The 24,510-nt window shown below is 48.3% G+C and overlaps 1 protein-coding gene across 1 annotated transcript; it reads right to left on the bottom strand.

Annotated features, from left to right (window-relative positions):
• Positions 1-1,361: 1,361 nt before the first annotated feature.
• On the bottom strand, positions 1,362-24,115 carry DHRS11 (dehydrogenase/reductase 11). Its single transcript, XM_030472216.1, has 7 exons — positions 23,912-24,115; positions 12,911-13,120; positions 7,253-7,347; positions 6,674-6,803; positions 5,929-6,021; positions 5,188-5,253; positions 1,362-4,325 (listed from the first exon to the last, which is right to left on the bottom strand). The coding sequence occupies exons 1-7, from the start codon at positions 24,041-24,043 to the stop codon at positions 4,284-4,286; spliced, it is 768 nt and encodes a 255-aa protein (XP_030328076.1). The 5' UTR covers positions 24,044-24,115; the 3' UTR covers positions 1,362-4,283.
• Positions 24,116-24,510: the final 395 nt, after the last annotated feature.

Below are 24,510 nucleotides of genomic sequence, written 5' to 3'. Positions count from 1 at the left end.
CCGCCTGCCGGCGGGAGGGACCGACAAGCGGTCCCCACGGCATCCTCCGCGCACCGGGGCCTCTGCTCCCGGTAGCCCCCCGGGGAGGAGGGGAACGTTGTGCCCACGGACCTGAGTAGGGTCATTCCATTAGCGAGGGCAGCAAAGGGCTGTTTCTCGCTGACCCCATTCCCAAAGGCGGTGTGTGCTCAGGCAGGCTGGAAAACCCCTCAATGGGAAAGAGAGGGGAGATGTAGAAAGGGCTCAAAGCACATCCAGCACACCCCGTGCCCCCCCAACTCACTCCTAACCTGTAACTTCACACCAAAATGCTGCTCTTCTAATTATGTGCTATTTTATACCCATCTTAATTTCATAAGTGGGTAGGCAAAGGGCGGGCAAACAGGGACCCAGCTCATTCACAGCAATAGGTTTAGGGCTTCCAAGGGGTTATCCCGCAGGAAAACACACCTGCATGGGCCATGGGGGATAAACCACGACGATATGATTTTAGAAGGATGTTGCAGAGAGAAGCCACAGTGTTTTTCATTCCTTTTCTATACTGTTAGTCTGAAGCATTAAGTTACATCAGGCCTCAAAAATATCATGAAATTGCCTTTACAGGTTCAAAGATCTTAAGTAAAATCCTGTTTTTCCTGCTGCTTGCCAGTGCCAGCTGTGCTCATGGTTCCTCCCTCCAAAAAATAAGAGCTGAGACTACTCACCTCATCCCAATCTGCCAGGTAACGTTTGCTGGAGGTACAGCAGTTTCCACATAACTGATGAGATTTACTGTACGTGCCCAAAAGAAAAAAGCACAAGAAGAGGAAAAACCATGGGTTTAGTTCTATGAATGCTCTTTACCTATTGACAAGGTACCCAAATATCCACCTCAATCCAGCAGTAGCAGCCAATGCAGCTATTCATGACTTACTGGCAAAGACTATGGGTTTCAGTGACTGCAAATGTGAGCTCAGGAATGTGGCTCTGTGCTTGGGACAAGCTGAAAGGGGACTGGGAGACAAAAATGCCTTCGAGCTAACACAACAACCTGTTTTGCTTCAAAGAGAGAATGAAATAGTTCAATATCCAATGTGAGTAGCAAGAACAGCTCATCCCTTGCACAGTTTAAGTCAAACTCAGTGCAGCCCAGCAGCCTACCTGAGGATTTCAGTGGCTTCGTTGGAACAAGGACAGGCGAATCCAACCTCCACAGGTTACCAGTGGGATAACTGGATGCTGCTGTGCTCTGGAAAGCGATTATGCTTTTTCTCATGAAGAACCAAACCCACACGTTTCTCTTTGAACTCTTCACAAAAGGTTTAGCTGTGAAGAGTCGAAAGGATGTTATAACATAAGAACTGCAACAGACACAACAGGAGAACCACAGTGTGCCTCTCTTTTTATTCTTTATTTTACAGTTCACAATGAGAAACCTACTGATAAATTACACAGTTCACCCTCCTGTTTGGGGGTTTTAAATGCCTTGGAGTCATGCTGCCAACCCCATCTCATCCCAAGGGAGATGGCTCAAGGTACCATCAGGTTACATGAAGCAGAGTAGCCAAACCAACCCCTCCGTGGGCCATGCTTCGTGTGGGAAATTAATGGGCAGCAGGAATTATACCCCTAAAACCACATTTGAAATGGAAAAATATACCGGGTATCGTTTCAAGGTTATTTTATAGGCTTACACATGTTCTTGGGGAAAAGAAAAGAACAAACTTGCAGGGCTGCAGGTCAGCCAGGGTGTATTTGCAGGGAGCAAGCACTCAAACCGGCCCTTTCTCAAGGCCTTACATATAAAGCAATTCTCTCCAAAGCCTCCTTTTACAGAGCAGAAAGATAAGTCAGGTCCCTCCTCAGCCACGGATTTCAACATCTGCTTAACTTTGCACATAGTTGCAGCCCCCAATTCAAATGTTTCACCAGCACTATCCCACACCCCTGCTCCTTTTCTGCTCCGAAGTTCCTGGTTTCTCAACTCTTTTTGAACTCCTAGTTCAACCATCCTCTCTTAAAAAGATGGCACACACTGCAGAGCACATCTGCTGCACTTCAACAAACTCCTGCAGAGGAAACACTATGGAAAACACCAGTTTTCATATCAAGTCTGGCTGAACATCACAGGGGTGTTACAAAAAGCACAGCAGAGCCTGAACCTTCCTTAGCCAAGTGCCTGTAAATGGAGGATCAAGGTGGCATAGAGACAGAAGAGCTTTTCCAGCTGGCACAGGGGATCACTGGCTGCATGCAGACCTGGGCTGGCTGCTCCTTGCAGGACAAGATCTAACCCAATGCCCATGGGTGAAACCCAGCTCTGTGCAAAGAACCCACACAAAGCCACCACCGTGGCATGGTGGAGGAGGGCAGTGCACTACAGTCGTGCAAAACTTCACTATGGGGCATGAATTTCACTCACACTAAATTAAATGCAAACTCCAGAGATAGGTTAATGAGCTTGCTTAACTCCAGTATTTGCCAGTAGAAACTGGTGACAGAGGAGGAATGAACAGAACACACCATGAGCATGTACTTATAAAGAGGAAAAAAAGGGGCAAACTGCCTTTGTTTTGCCATTACACAGTAAGTGTTACCAGTTTTCTCCTTGTATCCTTCTACAGCTGCTCACCTTTGGCACAAGGAATTCTAAGTATCACAAGATTTCATTAATAATAATACTTCATCTCAACACTCAGCACTTACACAGCGCTTCTCAGATTCAAAGTGCTTTACAAAAGTCTGTGAGTCCTCACAACACCCCTGTGAGGTAGGTAAGTATTATTATCCCCATTTTACAGATGGGGAAACTGAGGCAGAGAGGTAAAGTGACTTGCCCAAGGCTATATAGGGAGTTGAAACTCATGATGTAGTGGCCCAATTCTAGTCTCCCTTATGGTGGTGGAACATAGATGAACTCTCACTGGTGTAAGCAAATCCAACCCAAGTTTCTCTGGCTCCCAATCCTCCACTCCAATCAACTGACCATTCCTACTCCACCTAAACCAACGTTTGCCTTCCAAAACACTACAGGAAGTCCAGAGACAGCAGGAACGAGCCTGCAACTTTAAGGCAACACGTACATTAACAGCTCCACAGCTCTGCAGCGAGTTGGACTACGCACAGACATATTTCTGCCACACTGCAAGAGTCTTAAGACAACTCAAGTGGTCTCCAGCTCTGCATGTATCAACTTTGAGGCCGATTCTCTTCTCCCTCAAGCTAGAAGAAATCCAGAGCAAAACAATGGGGCTGCACCAGTGTAGGACTATCACAAGATCTAAACCAGACCTTTCACCTGCTGCTTTGCAGGCAAATCTTTCCCTTTTGGACAGCTTCGGCATGGTTCATTTCACTCTCACTCTCTCCAAGTGTGTATCTCTGCAAATGAACTTTCAACATTTCCAGCTCATCAGCACCAGCATTTAAACATCTTTCTAAGACCCATCAATATTTCCAGAAAAGTGTCAATGCATGCAAATATCACATACAGAAACATCAAGAGTGCTGGGAGATGATCCCAAGGATAGAGGTGATCACAAGACAGCACACATTTAGTTTTTATTTAAATTACCAAACAACTCACTCTTACTGTAACTATACCACTTAAATTATCATTCTAACCTGTAGAAGTACAGGTGCTTGTCCTCCAACTATTTACCTACCTACTTGGAAAGAAAGAGAAATAGCAAGCACACACATTTATACTTCCTCAAACTCGGCAGGCATGACCCATGTGAATGGGAAAGGAGGACTTGGGAGGTGGGTGAGATTGTACACTGGGTTTAGGGCAGTGGAGTAAGAAAGAAGTAGAAAATACCACATGCATCGTTGCCATCAGTAATCAATCTGATGAAAATATACCCCAAAATTAGATGGATTCATGTATGACATCCCAAACCCTAAGCACACTGAAGCTGGCAAACACCTTGTGCCACTTCCCCTGTGTCCAGACACAACATCAGCAAATAACATCAAACCAACCTTGTAAAAAAAGCAAAAGGAAGAATAAACCAGCCTGGAGACAACAATCTTCCACAAACCACTTCCCTGCATTATTTGCAAACACATTTTACTCTCAAGCAGTGTCAGAAAGGAGTGGGGCAGAAATAGACCCACTACTGGTTATTTTTACACTGGCTCAGCACCAGCACCAACTCAGAGAGAGGGAGAGAAAAAGAATTCTTCAAACATGATCCTTGGTACTTGATTAAAACGTTGCCAGCCAGCTGATGGAACCCTGAATTGCCAAAGGGTTCGAAGTGGAGTGGATACACGGTGCTGCTCACGGTCCTCTTCATCTGCTATGATATCTGCTCTGTGGGCCTCATCTGTATATCTCCAATCTAGAAGAGATCAACATAGGATTTTATTGGAGCACTGAAGTTTCATTTTATATCCTGCACTGGGCACTTCCATGTTGCAGCATGACAGTGACAAGCTACACATGAAGAATGTTCCTAGTGACTAGAAATGACTAGAAATGAGCTTGCTTAACTGAGGTGTTAGGAAGGAATGAAGGTGAATGTGACTGCTCTGCCTTTAGCAGAAGGGATAAAAGCATAAATATGGACAGAAAAGGTGCAAGATGATACTAATTATAAACTCAAGTCTTTAGTTTAGTCCTGCTCACAGAGGGTCAAGCAGAAGCACTGCTTGATCAGCCATGGGCTGGGCTTTTAATGTTAAGACAAGACAGCCTGCTATCCCAGTGACCAGGCAGTCATCTCTTGCTCCAAAAGAGCAGAGTTCATGTGAGGGGCTGCTAAACCTCTCGTGATCAAAGTTTGCTTTTGCAACAGGAACTTTTTACATACACTAAACTTTGACACTGCTCCTGCCTTCAGCCCAAAGCTGGTCACTTATTTCTTGTTTCACAGGAGGGAAGTCCCTTTAGCAACACAAGCATCTCACACTGCCCTTGGGGTGGGAACTATCCCTCCCATTCCCATTGCCTTGCACAGTCCTTCTCCAGGGCCAGAGCAGCCTTTGCTGGTGCACACAGGGCTGTGAGCAGCCCCAGCAGTGCAATCCCACAGCTGCCATAAGGGAGGTGTACACAAACGTGATCACTGCTAATCCCCAGCCCAGGCTTTGCTAAGCACAGCTGATAGCTGTGTGCTTATCAGGTTGCAGCTAATCAGCTGATTAGCAAAAGTCAGGGCAGCAGCTACCCACAGCAGAGTGCTCCAACCCAGCTCAGCCTACCTGTACATGAGGTGGGGCACTGAGGACATATATGACAGCATTAGCCATATCTTCAGCTTTGAGACACTGCAAAGACACCAAAGAGATTCTCAGTCAAAGGGCACCTCAGAAAGTTAACCACAACATGACTCCTTTCCTAACATCAATAATGAGTTTTGACAGTATCACTGGGGCATGTCAGAAAGGTACAAGCAAGCAGGAAAACAGTAATTCATTAAAAATTTATCAAAGGACATGTCTGGTGCTGATAATTCTCCATTTGCTGTGAATAATCTTATTCTACTGGCACAGTAATTCTGCCAGGTCAGGCACTGCCACCCTTATCAAAAATGCCCAGAGAAGCACAAGGAATCCTGTGCTAGCCACCTGGACGACAACATGGTCTCCCATCTCTCCTTGTGCAGGCATGCTTGCATATTGTATCTCCTCTTCAATAAAGTCATAGCCTGCAAAACACCAGAGCTGACTGATATTTACTTATAGGGACATCAATATAAAAGGAAAAACATAGTGAATTGAAAACTGAACCCAAACCAAAGTCTACATCGTGTGTAAATATCAGTGCAAAATCTGAGCTTTGAGTGCTGAGTCTCTGGGGATGCTGATAACATCCTGGAAAGCACTGGGCTCTGCAAGGAAGAAGTTCTGCAAGAGCTTGTTCCCTGTGCTATTAGCCAGGAGAGAGACTGTTAAACTCTAATCAGAGCCACTTCCCTCTGTTTCCATTCCTCCATGTCCTACCCGAATGCTCTCGTAGGTTGCAGCAGCTCTCTCGGGGTCATTGTCATGAAGTTTAAAAGCAAATCCCGTTTCCACCAGTCCTGGGGAGATACACTGGAAAAAAGCAGAGCATATCCTAATAGGATTTGTCATTCCCCTTCAGTAAAAGAATAAGGAAAAAAAAAAAAGAAACAGAGAAAACTTTTTAGCACTGAAAAAGCAAAACCAAACTAAAAGCCATCCCCCTTTCTATTGTTCTCCTTCCCCACCCTCCTTTTTCTAGGGGAGTAGTTTCAGTGAGCAGGTTTTGCTTCAGTGATTGTTGTGGCAGGTAACTACTAACAGGCACTTCCCTCTTCATGCCCCAAAGGGACAGAGAAGCAGAGAAAATGATGGAAAAGCTTGCAACATAAATGAAGTTCTGGACACATCACTCCTGAGATGCAAGCTGTGAATAAGAGCAAACAGCGCAGCTGACTGCCTCCCTTCCACTGCCATGAGCCTCCCCTGCTCCCCAAAAAGCAACTGCCCACTTTGTGCACCCAAAAAGCTTATTCCTTCTGCCCTGCCTTTTGCACCCCAGACTCTCTCTGCCTGTGAAAGAGAGGTGGCCAGGGACAGCGCGCCACAAGACTTGAATGTTCCCAGTGTGCTGAGCACTATTTCCTTGCCTGTTTTCCAAAAGGAAAACCTCTGCCCCATAAAGCTTGCCAGCTTTCTACCACCCACAACAGCAGGAGAGAGGAGGAGAGCCCACAGTACTCACTGTAGCTCGTATATGAGTCTTTGCTTCTCTGAGTTCTTGCCTCAGCCCCTCCGTGAGGGCTGTAACTGCGTACTTGGTGGCACTGTAGAAATGCACCACTGACTGTGGCACAACGCTGTGGCCATTCATGCTGAGGAGAGAGCAGAAAGGAAAGTGCTGAGAGGTGGGAGGCAGAGTACCAAGAAGGAACCAAGAGGATATTCAAACCACTGTAATGAACACAGAAAGAGAAGCTGACACGGTGGGTACATGAGGAATTCCCTGCTCCTGCTGGAAATGCACACCACCAGAGGCTCATCTCCACATGGCTGTTTGCTGGAGCTGGTTAAGAAGTTTCAGCCTTGCACCATCACAAATGGTTGGTATTATCCTTTTCTCCCTGGTTTGGTCTTTCTGGCATTTAGGCCAACAGAGATTAAAAACAGTGGTTTGAAAAATCAACCATCACAATTGTCAGAAAACCTGTCCTTGGGCACCACCAGTTCACCTCAGGGTTAAAGCTCCATTGCTCAAATCCTCTCTATGAGACAGGGAGGAGGAAACCCACGTGGCTGGACCCACGTTTCCCCCCTTACATACCTGTTAATGTTAATAATATGACCATCATCAATGTTTCTCTCTTTCATGGACTGGTAGGCCTCTCGGGTGCAGATGCTTACAGCCATCACATTGACCTGAGGGACGAGAAAAGAAGAAACTAAGGCCACAGGCCTGCCTGGCACCTTTTGACTTCCCACACATAACTGAAGCCAAGGATGCAGGTCCCAGTCCCCAACCCACCCCAATTCCCACAGACACCAACAGAGGGAAATGCACACCCACATCACTGCCACCAAACTGGGGCTCAGCCACAAGGGGTTTGGGCAGGGGAGGCCACAGATACCCAGTTTTGTGAGACAGCCTTGGCCTCTGTCAGAAATAAATGGATTTAACTGTTTTAGGGACAAGTGTGAGGGTAGAATGCAAAGTAAGGGAAAGCAAACCCACCTCTCCCCAGTCAGCACTCTGTCCTGGAGACAAAGGTGTTCATTTTGTGCAGCACTGAGCACACGGTGTTTGGGCAGCTGACAGGACACTAACAATAGGTATTCAGGTCAGGAAGTTAATGAGGAAATCCCCAGATATTGCCTGTCAGAGAGCCAGGCCCTCAGAGGCACCACAGACCACACGGCCAAAGAGCTTCCTGTGCACAAATGAAGGCAAAGAGCACATCATGCCATGAGGAAGGCCAGTGGGCAGGTAACCTGCAGGTATGAAAGCCACCCATCTGTCACACCATGGCTTGGTTAAACTCAGCCATATCACCTCTGCAATGTGCCACCTTTAATGCACGGATGCCTTGAGCATTTGCTGACCATAAAACACAGAGTCAAAGGTTCCAGGAAGATGGAGATACGGAAGTTCCCCCAGCTGGAATACGAAGCAGCCAGAGGTGTGTGCAAGACTGATGAGCAAGTCACCTCAGCAGCAGAAATTGCTCAAGTTTGTAGTGGTTTAAATTTGGAGAAGTGGCTGAAAGGTAGAAAGTGTTTGCTGAAGCTCTCTAGAAAGGATGCAGCCATTTCAAAGCAGGTCCTACCTAATGGCACGTCACTTTGCTAACTGAATGTGCAGGCCAGGCAGGTCTAAAAACACCACTTGAACTAAATACTTACATTTCTGATGAATCACGAGTCAGGTGCAACTATAAATGGGAGGAGCAGCAGGAACAAGGCCATGTGGCAGTGAGCAAAGTTATATGTGAGAGAGCTGGCTATCATCACTGTGAAGCTTATAAAGAAGAGTGGGGCACGCTAACCAGGACTTGCTAGCACTAAAAGGATGTCCACCTTAGTTTGGAGACCAGAAAGCAAGAGGCAAAAAGGGATGGATTTGAAAGATGTAATTACTGAGCAGCACACAAAGGACCAATGGGGTCAGCTGAAGGATCCTCTGGTCACTGCTTTTGCCTCAGACATTATTTCCTACTGATTACTAGAGGCCCTGCCTGTGAGCTTTTGTCTTGGTGGCAGTTAAAGGCATGCTTATCTGATCCTGGGAACACCCAGGCAACAAGTAGAGTCATCATCCTCATCCAAGTGCACTTTGGTTAAGCACACAGTCACTGCCAGGTATCTCAGTCACCATATGTAGAACTGCAGATAAATTCCCTGGCATTAGGTTGAAGATTTACCTTGACTGTGTAAGGAAGAGTTAGCAGACATGTCACCTCAGCACTGCAGCAAAGCCCAGAGCAGGGAGGACATCCAAAGGCTTTTGGATTTCACAGTAAGGTGGTCAAGGAAAGCAAGAATAACCTGCTCCAGTCTGATACACTAACCAAGTGAGGAGCCAGTCCTTCCAGATATGGATCTCAGGAACTGGCAGTATAAAAAGCCTCCATGACAAGCAACATCCCTGCTTTCCTCCCTGCTCCAAGACACCCTGAACCTACCAGGCACCGTGTCTTTGGTAGTCACTTCCCAATTCCACTCCATCTCCGGAGGCCACTAGAGGGTAACATCATCCTAAAGCCTGAGACCCGGCTGCGCCGCTGCGCTGAGCAACGCTTCCTTGTGTGGGAAGAGTTACAACACTGTGACAACTCCTGGCAAAGCAAGATACTAATAACAGCCACATGGGAAAGTCCGGAGCCTGTATGATAAGACACCTGGGACAACAAAACAAGTGGCTGAAGGCAGCTGAGCTGGGAATGCCTCATTGCCTTTTCCTGATAGCACCCACCGGATTTTTAAGTGAAATCCTATTTCAAAATGTGGAACAGGCAATCAGGAACCTAACAAAACCTGCCTGGAATAATGAGCAAGCCTTAGGGCTGTACCACTTTGAGAAACAATCTAAAGACTGTTGTCACAAATACCCACACAAGCTGGGTTTCAGCCTTGTTCCTATTTTAAGAACAAAAGGTTCAAAGGTCTCTCAGCAAAGATGGCCACACGTCAGTGCTCTGTCTCTGCACAGCACAGCACGCTGCAGCTCTGTGACCACCACATGTGTGTGCTAATGCAACAGGAATAACAGCAGCACAGTTTCTAGTCGTTAATGAGTTCCAATTGCCAGGTTGGGAGAACATAAAAGATCCTGTTCCTGGAAGGGCTGAGCACTTCTCAGAATCAGCCTTTTCTATAAAGCTTCAAAATGAGTATCCCAGCTCCTAAGCACATAGAAAAACACAGGTTACAGAACACTTATACACCATCTGTGCTGAGATATAATCAAGAACAACAGAGCCTCGCTGCTCAATGAATAATGCCAAGAAGAATCAACCCCATTTAGCATCTAGAGCAGCGAGAGGATGTGTGCTGCAGTCCTTTGTGCCCTGAGCAGTGCAAATGGAAAGTTCAGCTTGAATTCCTGGCTGTAAAGGTCAGTAGGTAAAACGTGAGGTCAGTAGGTAAAACGTGAGGGAGCTGTTCAAATCCCAAAGCCTAGAGCCAGTGTGTACACAGCACCCAGCCCCAGCAACTCCTGCAGGTTTGGGACGGCTGCAGGACTTTGGTTGAGCCTCGTGTCAAGCACAACCTCACAACCAAGAGGAGAGAGAAGGGAGGAAGCTGGGAGCCAAAGGATGATGGGCTCAGAACCTGCCTGGGATAACACACACACCCCAGATTTGCTGGCTGGCAGCACTGGGCTCTGTGCTGCTGCAAAGCAATGGAGACACTATTCCTAACACCAGACTCCTGCAGCTTGGGGAGAAGCAGCTTCCCCCTTGGGAATAAACACCAGACAATAAGGAATGGAACATTTAAAAAAGGAGTAAGTAAATAACAACATGATTTTGACTGTTAGATGTATAGCAAGAAATTTTATGGAATAGGTATATTGAAGAGGGGAGCCTGGAAGGAGCCTCAAAGCTCATAAAAAATGAATGGAAGCAAAAATCAATTTACCAAAAAGAAAAATATGCCTTTAATTTAAGGCTCTAATGCCTCCTAAATTGATAGATCGATGGCTGTTTAGAAACTTCTCCTGTCTTGCAGCCCAGAAGCACACTGAAACTCTCTACCAGCATCTCAGACCGTGCTGTTCTCTAACACCCTGCTCCAAGGGACCTTTGGAAGCAGCCTCCCTGCTCCCACTCAGCTCTGCAAAGCCCATTGACCCATGAAAGGTGCTGGCAACTTCCCCCATCCTGACCCTCCGAAGGCTTCAGAGCATGTAGGAGAAAGGGGTGAGTGTTTCCCTGGGGCTGGTGTGCCACAGCGGGGAGAGCTGTCACTGCACATCTCTCCCCAGACCCCCCTGCCACAGCATGAGACTGCAGCCACAAAACGGGGGCACACAGCATGAGGAAAACCCCCATTTTTAGTCCTTATCAGCAGGGTAAAAAGCAAAGCCCAGGCTTGTCAGGCTGCTTAGGCTGAGCTGGGTGAAGTGTTTGGCTCCCAGGGCTTCACTTCTGCATAAAGGTGTGAGTGTTACTCAATTACACCCAAGTCAAGAGCAGCTGCTGGGAAGCTGGTGAGAGGACAAAATCTGCCAGTGTAAGACGAAAGTTTGGGTGTCTCAGTCTGTTCCCAGTGCTACAACAGCACTTCTGCCAAGCAATGAGAGCAGATACAGCCACACAGATCACCTCTAGGAATAAAACATGCCCCCAGCCTGGTTTCCTAATGCTGCCCTTGCAGAGCCATCACCTTTCCTCTCCTCCCACCCCATCCATCACCCCAAAGCAGCTCCAAAGGGTGCAAACACAGCAGCACCCACAGCGAGGGGGACCCCTCAGGCTTTGGGCTACTGCAAATACCAATGCTGGAGTGTCTCATACAGGACAATCCCTATCCCAAAGTCTTTCTCCCTAAAACGTGGTGGAAGGTAGGATAAAGGAAGCACTCCCATCCGAGCAGCCAGGGAAGGGAGCACGGAGAGGGGAAGGGCCTTCAGCTGGAGAAAGCCACATCTCCCCACTGCCTGCCCACCTTATAGCAAACAAAAGGTCAGAAGAACAAAGACAAACCAGTGCAAGGGACATCCACAGAGGCCTCCACACAAGATGCAATCACAGTGATCAGGACGAGCAGTTTACAAGGCACAGGCGACCCACAGGGCCAGGCTGGCAGCCAGACAACGCCGGGGAATGCCCTGCTTTACACCAGCTCAGCCTCAGCTACACTTCATTTTCTTTAAAGACTCCATGGCAACGGGGACTGGGAGATGCGGCTGTGTAGTGACCCAGGCTGGGCAGACAAAGCTGAGCTGAGCTTGCTTTGGCTGCAGTCACAGCAACCAGCAGACTGGCCAAAACCCTAACAAGAGCTTAATTAGCCAGGATACAGCAGCTCTTGCCCTGGCAGCAGGAGTCTGAGGCCTCAACAAGCTTCTCTTGCTTTACACAGCCCCTGAAACTACTCCTGATGCACAGCCACCCGGTGCCATAGGAGCCAACAGACCCTGGCTGACTCCACTGTCAGACACAGTGGACCTGAGGTACAGCTTTATAGCTTTTCAAATAGACATGTCTTTTCCTTCACTAGGACAAGCTCTCCTAGCTGCTGGAGGGGCTACAAGGCTTACTCAAGGTTTATTCAAGGCCATGTTTCAGCATCTCACTGGCCAGAACTGGAGGATAGCCACTAAAAGAGGGCTGTTGCAAGGGCATGCAAACTGGCCTGGGGTCCCACAGCTGTGGCTGCCACTGCTGTGTGCAGAAAGGACCACCACATAATGATAAAAGTGGTGAAACCCCAAAAGATGCAGAGCAGCACGTCAGGGCAGCAAGACCCAGGGAGAAACGCTGCTGGTACATGGCAAACTCCCAGTTCAGCACAGGAAATTACCTCATTCGCATCCAGCTCTAACCAGATTATGGGCAGAAAATTAAGCTATGAAGACAAAAAGCATTACAGCTTTTTAAGCCAAGAAGAATCTGCCCATTTTACAACCCATGCTACAACTAACAGGATTAGCTACAAAAGCCAGTGCTTGGCATTCAATTCCCTATTTTATTGAAGCAAGAAGTGTGAGGCCCATCACCCTTTAGAAAGCCACTGAGTTACAGGGGAAAAATGCTACTAAAGGTATCGAGTGTTTTCATACTCCAAGGTGAAGGCATCTGGCTCAGCAGTGCATGATGTCTTTCCTCGCCCCAATCAGCAAACCCAGGCCACATCAGAGCCAGACGGGTAGCAGGTCCTCAGCTTTACATACATGCAACGAATAGATGGGGACAATGATGCTGGTGGCCAGAAGAAATCAGAATCTAGCAGAGTTTCCACTCTGTGTGGCACTACTCACATCTATCATCGTCCGCCAGCCCTCCGTCTTCCCCGAGAGCAGGGGCTCCGGGCGAGCCAGCCCCGCGTTGTTGATGCACACATCAACTCCTTGGTGAAGGGTCTTGATGGCAGAGAACATGGACAGGATCTCCTCTTCGTTGGAGAGATCGCACTTGTAGGGGATGAGGGTTCCAGGATAGCCAGCACTCTGGCATTCAGCTGCTAATTTCTAGAGAAGAGAGAGGGAGGAAGAAAACAGCCATCAGGCTCCTCTCCTTGTAGAGCAGCTTATCCAGCCATTTGCTTATAAACACACCTTAGGTCTAACAAAAACCAGCAGGCTTCTGGTGAGCCTGTCTTAAAAGCAGGCAATGGGGAAAAGTCATTGTAAATGCTCACTAAGAAAAAAGAAATATCCATATTCATGAGAGTCTGAGCACTTCAGCATTGAAGTTATTAAACTTGAGGACACCCTGCTCATCCATCACCCCAGGCAATACAGGTTGAGGTGAGGTGTTGGCAAAATACAAATAAATACTGGCATGGCACAGGGCTGCCACACTCCTGTGTGGATAAAGGATGTGGCTATAACATGCCTGACAATGTTAGCAACAATTATTCCAAGCACCCACATCTTTTATCAGAGTAGGTGATATAAAGCAAACAAAAGGCCACGAGCTATGTTAATGATGCAGCAGCCACCACACCAAATCCTCTGGAGGATGCCCTTTACCCCCTGATGCTAATGAGAAGCAGCATCTCATCTCTGATGTGTGGTGTTAGCGAGAGCGACAGCTTCCAGCGCAAGGAGAGCCACATGATGTCTGGTTTCTGTGCAGACAGACCCCAGCTACAGACGTCCACCAAATCACTCGAACGCCGCCGCCCGCGGCAGCTTCACCAACGTCACATCTCAGCGGGTGCAATGAAGCTCTCCCCGGCCAGAGGCAGCTTTCCCACTCCTCCCCACATACCAAGGACTGCAGTCCCAGCTGTTTATGAAAGGAGGAGTGAGGCCCAGCACAGGCGTCAGGAAGCAGAGGACACAGGACAGACTGGACATGAAGGCAGCTGTTGGAGCAGTGTCTGCCCTGGAGCTCACCCAGCCTTGGGTGAAACAGGGATGCAGGGAAGCCAGGGCACCAACCACAGCAGCTGGGAGCACCTGAAACACTCCTGGGAAGCTCACACTGGAGGGATGCTACATTCTTTTTGCTTGCTATGAGGTGCAGCATCACCTCCCAAATCATAACATGTGCTCTTCATCAGTGGCTTTTTCAGTGACTAACTTTTTCTCAGCCAAGTTCTACACAGAGCAGTGCTGAGCATCCTCACTGGGAGAGGGACAGACAAGCTTGGACTTCCAAACCCCTCTCTGCACCCCAAGCACATTCATCTTACTCTGGGGCAAGTAGCTCTGTTGGTAAATGATTTTCAACCTTTCTCAATACCTAAGACCACAGAGGTGGCCCAAGTCCCTTAACAGCGAGTTTAAGCTTTTCTGATGTGCCTTTCACAGCAATCCACAGGTCTCACAGACCACAACCCAAAACCAGCCCAGGCCTAAGGGTTTGGTCCAGAAGCTGCTCTCCTGTCTGGGCATTGCTTCAGTGGAGGCATTGCAGTAACACAAGAATTATTATCGCTCTCACAGCACCAAGCGGGAAGGGGATGGACATGCCGAGTCCAGCCCAGGGATCGATACCTCCCAACAGCATCACGCTCTCTGGAGAGCTCTGCTTGGGCTGAGCTAGACAATATTCCTGCTTGACAGAGAACAAAGGTATTCCTGGGACTCTCTGTACCCTCCCGGGGCTGGTTCCACTTTGCTATACATGCAATCTTGTTATGTGCTGGTAAGAGTAGAAATATATGTACTTTTCAAAGATCAGAGTACCCACTTGAGAAAACAGTTGGAAGAAAATCTGCAAGAGCAGCATTTAGAAAATTAAAAGCACTACAAAGGTGCTAAACCACTCCAGGGATGGGCCTTGCTCCTGCAAATATAGTGGAAGGAAACATGGACAAAGGGCTCTCAGCCACATTCTTCATGACGTGGCACTAAGGTGACAGCTTCAGAGCTCTCTCCATGCCACTGCCCAAACTCAAGCACTCCACTACAGGATCCATTCCACTCAGTATTTGCTTGTAAAGTACCACAGCTCATGTCTGGCACTTTTTCTTCCTAGGTCACTAGGTGATGGCCAGAAGTATGACCTTGATTTGCTCTTGGAAGAGGGCTGGTGTCCTCTCCTGAAAAATCAAATCTCTCTCAAGCTCCTTCTTTTCCTGACTCGTGTCTCGCTGCCTCAAACACGGCTCAACACGGATCCTTTCATCTCTTAGGCTACACTTGTGTTAACAAATTCTCTTTGAAAATGACGTGCCAAACACCACTGACATCCAGGCAGAGCTGAACGTGCTTCAACCAGCTATAGATAAAGAGTCATCACAGGCTCTTCAAAGAAACATCAACTGCGGGCAAGTTTGCAAGAGAAGACTTATGTAAAGCAACTCTGTGAATTAGGGAGCTTGCAATATTCTTTCAGAGCACCCATTAAATCACTCAAAGCTCATTCCAATTTAAGCACATGCACAAGGAGGGGAAGGAAAAAAAGCTGTTTTCCAGATTTCATAAGCCACCTGAGAGTGACCATACAACACAGCACCAAGACAGAGGAGAGCCAGTGCACCTCCAGTAACTGGAGATGAAGATTTGGAACAAGACCTGAGCATCTCTGTATCAAACTGCTGTCACTGGATGCTTGGAAATGGACAGCCAGGTGCTAGAGCTACTGGTCCAAACTGGGATAATGCCACATAAAGAAGAAATAGACACCCTGTATGTTAAAACATTAAATTTAGAGCCATCCCCTGCCATGGATGGAAGCCCTCGCCCTGCACTTCTGATATACCCCAAGAAGGGGTTAATGCTCTTCATGCACACGATGCTTGGAAAGGGCACAGTGCCATGCATTTAGATTCAGTGTTGGTTAAATGGTTTAACAAAACTAATTGATATAAAAATTTAAAGGGACTCTTTAGGGGAAGGAGGAGAAAAAAAAGAAGAGAGTCATGTAGGGCTTTATTTGGGAAATGAGCCCATTAACTTCAGACACAGTTCAGAGAGATTAAAGCAGAAGAAGCCATTAGATAATTTTTAATCTAACCTGCCATTCCTCACAGGTGTTTGCATCCTACTGATTTAGCTTATGCTTAAATACACAGCTGGACCAAGAAACCAACTGGAAAGAAACCAAAGTCACCCCAATTACTTTTGCTATCTAAAGGAAATGAAGGAAATGAAGGAAAATCATACTGAGCAGCATCACAGTTGTGAAAGAAAACTGGGGGCTTCGAAATCCTTTCATTGTACTGATTGGCAAGTTTGAAGCTTCTTTTAATTAAGATTTAATACCAGTGCAACAGCATAATAGAGGAAGAGATATATAGTGAATAAAGCACTAGGCTGGGTTTATTCCCATAGTGTGCTCTGTGACTATGGGCAAGATTCAGAGCTGACTCCCCATCTGTAAATGGGGATAATCACACTGAGCCCCTTCCTAGAGCTGCTGGGTACCCAGGGCTTTCCGCCTGCATCTCATCCAAGGATGAATGTTGTTTCACATTTCTCTTACTTCCTTTTGCCTGGATCCAGGTGCCCAGACAGGGCCCCTGTGGGAGTCTAAAAGGAGTTTTCAAATGAATAAAACAGTAAAGTGATTCTTTCCCTCTCCTGAGCTTTAAAATGACACTTCTCGATGATTGTTTGCTGATCCCCACTCCTCAGCTCAGATCCGTGTCTGTTCCAGGACACAAGGCAGAACAGTGGGACGGGAAAGCTTGAAAAATAAGGTTTAAATGGAAAAGCGAATGTGCAGTACTCAGCTGGGGGCACCAATCCCAAAACCTAGCACCAACAGAGAAGGACAAGCACCAGTTTCAGACTGTTTACTTGAAGTACATCTCAACTACAAGCTGCCTGGTCAGGGAGACTGAACTTTTCACACTGCTCCAAAAACCCACCACCTCTTGGCACAGGCAAAGGTGAAAGAGTGATCAAAACCTCCAAAGCCTTTGGCATTGGAGCCAGACTCCCTGCTAAATAGGGGTCTGGCTGAGCATCGTGACATCCTAACACTGCTGATGGTCCTTCAGACTGCTCCAGACTCACGCTGCTTTTTTCCAAGCCCTCTCCATTCCCTTCACCTTTTCAGTAGTTAAACATCCAAGATGATTTTTTATCTAGCTAATTGTAAATTTCCAGTGTCATACACACAAGCCAAATCACCCCATTTACAATGCCCTGAACGTCCCTGCTACCTTAAGACATTCAAACAATCATTCCTTACGTCAAGGCTGAAGGCACTTGTTTTTTTGCTCAGATCACGTTGCTCCAGGCTGGCACGGGGGAGGAGGAAACACTGCTCCTACGATGACAGCTCATTAGAGCAATCTCTCTTGCTTATTTGAGGTATGACTATCCCAAAACAAGCATCATAGGTGCCTGCCTGCTCTTCAGCTTCAAAATGCATAAAGCAGATTCCCACACAGCCAGGCATGTAGATGCTTTCCTTCCTCAGAAAACCCTTATACTCTTACTAATGAAGCTGCTCTATTGCAGCCACCCGTGGTCCTCCTCCAGCTCTGGGCTGCCTTCACAAGCAGGGTTCAAAGACCGTGTGGCTCCAACACACCCAAATGCCTACACACAGCAGACCCAACGCGCCGCAGGCTGGATCACTGCCTGCTCAAGCAACCAATTTCCAAGGCAACCTGCAAACACAGCTCTCAGAGGGCAGAGCTGAGCCTGAGCTTCAGCCCGACACCCTCTGATCACAGAATGGTTTGGGTTGGAAGGGACCTTAAAGCTCCTCCAGTTCCAACCCCCTGCCATGGGCAGGGACACCTTCCACTAGAGCAGGTTGCTCCAAGCCCCTGTGTCCAACCTGGCCTTGAACACTGCCAGGGATGGGGCAGCCACAGCTTCTCTGGGCACCCTGTGCCAGCGCCTCAGCACCCTCACAGGGAAGAGCTTCTGCCTAAGAGCTCATCTCAATCTCTTCTCTGTCAGTTTAAAGCCATTCCCCTTCGTGCTATCGCTACATAACCTTGTAGCGCCCTGATCCCTTCCAACCCAAACCATTCTGTGATTCTACGATACAGTCAGCCAGGAAACGCCATTAACACTTCCCACATGGACACTGGCAAGAGCGAGGGTTAAAGCTCAACTTTAGCACAGAGCTTGACCTACTAACAAGCCCCAGAAAAACCACCATCATATTTACTCCCCAACACTGTGCTGGCTGCATCTGAACTTCCCACCCAGGGACACTCTCCATAAACCCAAACACGGGCCAGAAAACCCCTCCATGTGTGAACACTGCTCCTATACAGACTTCCCACCTCCCCAGAGCAGCGCTGCCAGGTTTTACTCAGTTTACAGGGAAACTGAGGCACAGGACAGTGACCTGATCCCACACAGCAAGGCAGAGGCAGAACAAGCACCCACCACATCTCCAAAACCCCGGGAAAAGCCAGGTTATTACTTATTTTTAGGGCTGTAAGCACAACATACACCTATTGCAAAGCCAAAGGGAAGAGAAGAGAAGCAGAAGAAGGGGAGCTGCTGCAATAAGACATTCTTAAAGCATATTTTGGGGGGAAGGAGGATGAATCCAACCTGGTTTAAAAGCAACCCTTCCCCCAGGCACCTCCTGATCTTCAAGGCTGAGGAAAAACATCAGGACAGCAAAGCATTTGTTCCCATTACTCAGGACAGCAATTACAAGGATCTCTTTCACATTTATCAAGAAAGGTCAGGGATAAAGTGGCAATAAAAGCACCTCAGAGGCCTTGAGCACCCACCCTCGGCCTTCACCAAACACAAAACAAGACCTTCAAGAGGCCAAGGAGATTCTGAAGGTCATTTATTTACACCTGACAGTGCCGTGGGATTATCCTGCCTGAATCTGCTCCTGCCTTAAAAAATAGCTCATCAGGCTACTGAGAAGCTCTGCAGCCTGCATGCAGTGAGAGCAACAACGGGGCCAGGGGAAGAGGAGATGGGGAGTGACAAGGTCCACAATGAGCGTCTATGAAAAGCGGTTCATCCACCTTCAGCACAGGGAGAACCAGGAGCTGCAGAGCCTGTGGGGAGCCTCAGCTATGCTGCTCAGTGCTGGGAGCCAGGCACCAAAATTCATCCCTCACATTCAGCCAAGAGCACGTTGCTTTTAGTCACAAGATTAAGACAACACAGGCACAGAAGTGAAACCTGTGGTTTTGGGAATGCTCTGTGAAACCCAGCCCCAGCTGTAGGGCAGAGGGACAGACCCCACCATGGACATCCAGTGCTGCAGAGACATCCATGGTTCAACTCCGCAGACATGACAGCCACAGGGGGAGGCCAAGATGTTAACCACTGGCACAGGGTGCCCAGAGAAGCTGTGGCTGCCCCATCCCTGGCAGTGTTCAAGGCCAGGTTGGACACAGGGGCTTGAAGCAACCTGCTCTAGAGGAAGGTGTCCCTGTCCGTGGCAGGGGGTTGGAACTGGAGGAGCTTTAAGGTCCCTTCCAAGCCAAACCATCCTATGGTTCTACAATAATTAATCACCTTGGAGCACCAAAGCGATCAAGAGTCACCTTACAGCCCAGGCAGTGATCGGTGGAAGTGATCATCCAGCCCACAAACAGCTACCCGGGATGCTCAGCTCCTGGGAGGAAGGCTCAGCTACTTCTTCCTCTTTCCACACTGCCATGCTCAACAGAGAAAACACTATCCTCTTCAGAGATTGGACTGCTCAAATCTGCGATCAATAGCTCAGCTTATCAAAGGCTGTTTCCTGAGCGAGACCTAACCTTGACAATGCAGTCCCTGGTTATAAATGTTACCTTTGATCAATAACTGTCACAAATGCATTAGAATTAATTGTTAAACCTTGTATTTTAAACCACATTTATTGCTTCCTGCACAGCTCATTCTCCACACACCAAAAAAGGAAAAGAGAAATATTTTTCTTAGAACATGACATCCATGATTAAATCTCTCCAACACCTTGACACAGCCCATTGCCCAAGGGCCTCAATTTCACCTTGCTCACTGACACAGCCTCTGCAGATGGCTTCCCCACCAGCATCCTCCCCTCGGGCAGAGCAGCCAGGGGATGCTCCCAGGAGTGCTTTGTTATTTGGCCTGCAGTGGACCCACGGCATTCCCATCACATTCCAGGAGCCCAGAGCGTACAAGACAAGCCAGCATTAAAAAACAAATCACTAAGTGACAGATGCCCCCGGCCACCCTGTTTTACCCTGTGCATGGGGAAACCCTGGCAGTGTTCAAAGGCAGGCTGGACAGGGCTTGGAGAAACCTGCTCTAGTGGAAGGAGGCCCTGCCCGTGGCAGGGGGTTGGGACTGGATCAGCTTTAAGGTCCCTTCCAACCCAAACCAGTCTGGGATTCATGAAACTCTCACAGGATGAAGTGACTGTGACTTAATGTGCCATCATGTACCAGCTGAGCTGTGGCAAGTCATTAAATCCCAGCAAGTCTTCCCACACACTGGAGACCCCAGTGATCAGCAATGGGTCCCCTGTGAAGGTGATCATCTAACAGGGAGCAGCTTCCAACAAAGCCTGGTCTTACAGGCTGCTAGGAACTCCTGGCTAACTCATGACACTTGTTCCTGACCTGGAATACATGTGGGTATCTGAAAAGCAGAAAACACCGCACAAGAGAACATGCCAAATCATCCATGATCACCTCTAGGCTTCTCACTGAAAACAACCTTTCAACCATAATTATTTCTTGGCATTCAAAAGTACAATAAAGCCATTTGAATTATATTTTATTCCTTGATGTCTGACTATTAAAGCTACTGTGGGATGACCCACACGAGGAGCCCTCACTCACAACAGCAGCATGAAAAAACAGTGATTTTTGCAGGTTTTGTAAGCCATTAACATTTTTATTTCAAAAGTCAAATAAAGAGCACTGGAGCCGTGACCAGCTTTACCACCAAACCCACAGCTCTGCAATTCCTCAGTATCTTGCCTCAAGCCCTCATCTGATTTTCCAAGAGATTAAGAAATCTTGACAGAGCATTTATTGCCCAAGTTAAACTCCCCACAAAACATCACCAGTTACAGGAGGTGATAAAACCACCACACAGACTGATTTCAGCCACTTTACCTTAAAACGGGTGACTAGTGACTCACATAGATGAAAACACACGCTTCTGTGCTACAAACTGAGCTCTGTGCTCCTGGTTTTAAACTGTACCATTTGAACTCTTCCCATTTCAAGCTGCCTTGATTTATTTTGGGGCTTTGCTCCTGTGTACACCATTATCCACAGTGGTATTTAGCAAATTAGTCAATTTTAATACAGCAACAAGACTTGACCTGCAGCAACTACAGCCATGACGCTCTAACCTTCCCTTTATTCACATCTGGCAACACCGAGCCTGTAGCTCCTTCATATTTCTCTCCTCTGGTCTCTCCATCACTGGACATCAGCACCACTTCCCCCATCATACCCTTATGTGGAAGCTGCTCTCCCCGAAGCCTTAAGTAGGCACTAAGGCTTCCCAGAAGGATGCTGTCCCCCAGGTCCCAACCAACGACTTGAAAAATCAGCTGCCAGAGGTAAAAGGTGAGTGTATTTTGTGGATAGATCTGTCTATATAGTCATTCAGGTAACGACATGCTCTCAGAGCACAGGCCTACCCATTTCCTTCCTTTCTTTATGGATGTATTTGGCACATCCATAAGCCTCTCTGGCAGCTCCCAAGACAGGGTATGGCTGCATCACCCAGCAGTCATGCCCACACACACCACCAACTCCTGCTCCTCCAAATGCTCTTATAGTCCAAAGTCCCAAGCTCCAGGACAGTGAGCTCAATAGTCTGAAGCCTAAATATCTTTTTAAAGAAAAAACCCACAAGGTGAAGCTCCCAGAGGAAAGCTTGGTTACAAACAGCTCCACTCCAAAGGCATGGCAGGTGTTGGTAAGAAGCTGCATCTATGCTGACACAATCACCCCTGGCAGCCAGTCAGTGATGGACCGGTTCCCAGAGTGACCCTGGCTCCAGCACCATCCCTTCCCTACACGAGCAGCACCTTTGGGACTTTCTTCCTCTTTAAGGAAACATGCTTCACAATAAATAAAACCAGAATAGCAACGGAGCAAAACAGAGTCCAGACACCTACCAAAACAAATGACGGTGTGCTGCGAACACAATTCAATCCTTGGAGAGGACAAGAGAAAGAATGAAGCAGGGACAAACATCGGCAGTGTTAAACACAAGAGGTTATAACACAACAGTAACAAGAGGCTTGGAAGATGCCCAACAGTCAGCATTGCCCGGTATGTGTGCATACCATACAAGCCAGATAAATCACCTATATCAAACATGACTGCATTTTGAGCAGGTTCAAATAAAAAGGCAAAGCCTATAAGAGAGTATTACAGTATAGATATATATATTGTATACTGTATTTTTGCCAGAGACATTTCAGAAAGCAAGGCTTCCAGGCTTCAGAAAGGAAGGAAACTCCTCTGAAGCACTGAAGGAAAATACAAGTTTCATTGATTTTCTTCACCAAAGAAAATCAACAGATTTCAAAGGAAGGCAAATACTGGAAACAGCAATATTGGAAATGGCTTTTCTGTCCTTTTTGGAGGGGAATGGGAGACAACAGCATCCTTTACAGCAACCTTTACCAGCCTCTTGAAGCCAGGCTGTGGAAGTGCATTAACCACCATCAGCTGCACGTGGGAAAGCCTTTGGAGATCTCGGCTTTCCCTGAAACCACAGTATCAGAACACTGGGAAGCCTGAAATTAGAAGCAAGCCCCAAAGGACAGTTAAATACGCCGCAGTGGTGTATGTTCTCTCTGCAAGAGGCATCTTTCTGATTCATGACAACGAATGGGAAAAGTTTTTTTTCTTTCAAATGTTTCTTTCTTTATCTTATGCAGCACGAGCAGCATCAAGCCTTGTTTTCCATGTTACCTGGGGGACAATTTCTTCTTGGTGTGGTCAACTGTACACAGCAAATTCTCACCACCTTTGCTAAGGAAATGCTAACACTGGATGTTCATATCTTGACAAGCACCAACCGAGATGACAATATTTAAGCTTAGTAAACTTTTTTCCTCCCTCCCAGGAAACTTCTTGAGAAGTAAATAAGCTTTAGCTCATGCCATTGCGAGGTGAAGCCTACAAATGCATCCGACTACAAAAAAGGGATCCCACACCAACTACCTAATTTAAGCACCTTTACTTTTAAGCCAACAGCAGGAGGTTTTTGACTTAGTTCTAGGGATGCTCATCACAGAGGTAAAATCACGTTAGGGACTGAATCCCTATTTTAACGTTGGTTCATTACGTTGTCCCAAAAGCTTACTGCACATTTTTAAGAGGGTCCAATCTGCCAAAGGCCAGCGGTGGGGCAGAAGCACCTAGCACCCCACACACCAAGCAGGGTTTAACGTGTCCGTGGACACTTCTCAGCCCAGACCGGCTCCTCGCAGTGCTCCGCCGGGTCACGCAGATGCTATTTATACCCTCGATAAGAGGCAGCTCAACAAAAAAGCCCGAGAACTGAACCTGCTCCTCGGTAACTTCCAGCCAACCGTCCCTGCTCCTCCGGAGGGGGAACACCCCACCGGGCTCCGGCGGGAGCTCCGCCCGACCAGAGCAGCCCCCGCGCCGGCTGGACCCGGCTTTTTCCCCGAGGCGGGCTTCAGGAACCGGGGCGGGAACACTGCGGGACCAGCCCCCTCCTGCCGGGTACTCTCCACCGCCAGCCCCCACCGTGCCGCCGCCCGGACCGGAGCGAGCCAGGCGCGGCCCCCGCCCCACCAAGCCCCCGCCTCACACATCCCACGGCCCTGGCCCTGCTGCCAGTAGCCCTCCCGCCCCAGCCAGGCCCCGCAGAGAGGCGGCTGCTCGTTCCGAGGCCCGCCCGTAGGGGCGGCCGCCACCAAAAGATGCCCCCAAGCCCCCGCCCCGGTACCTCGATCTTGTCGACGCTGCGAGCGCACCCCACCACCTTCATGCCGTGCTGCACCAACGCCCGCGCCACGGCTGCGCCGATACCCACGGAGGCACCGGTGACCAGCGCAACGCGCCCGGTCCAGCGCTCCATGGCCCCGGCCCGGCCCCACCGCCCCGCACAATGCACCGCCCGCCCGCCCAGAGGCCACGCCCCCTACGCCCTAGGCCACGCCTCCGGTCCGCCCGTCACGCCCATGGCCACGCCCCCGGAGTACCACGCCCCCCGCCTTGCATGCATCGAGTTTGTGAGGCCTCAGCCGGCGATGGGGGGAAACCCATCACAACCAGGTCTGGGGTTTGGGGTCTTCCTCCCCAAAACGTCCCCAGTGAGAAGGGCTGTTTTAAACCCAGAATAGCCCATTAGCACAAAATGAAGGCATTAACTCCAACCATGTGACAGCACCATAACCCCATCACTATGGGAGTTACCCGTTCACCAGCGAGGAGGAGAAAACTGCTTCATTATTTCACATAGAAGTCAAAACACATCCAAAAATGCCACAAAGACTTGGAAAGTTAGCTTACATGGGGAACATTTTAACCACAGTCGCCCCAGGG

The sequence above is a fragment of the Strigops habroptila genome, assembly GCF_004027225.2.
Source record: "Strigops habroptila isolate Jane chromosome 13 unlocalized genomic scaffold, bStrHab1.2.pri S16, whole genome shotgun sequence".
Classification (NCBI taxonomy): Eukaryota; Metazoa; Chordata; class Aves; order Psittaciformes; family Psittacidae; genus Strigops; species Strigops habroptila.
This window is presented reverse-complemented; position numbering and strand designations above follow the sequence as displayed.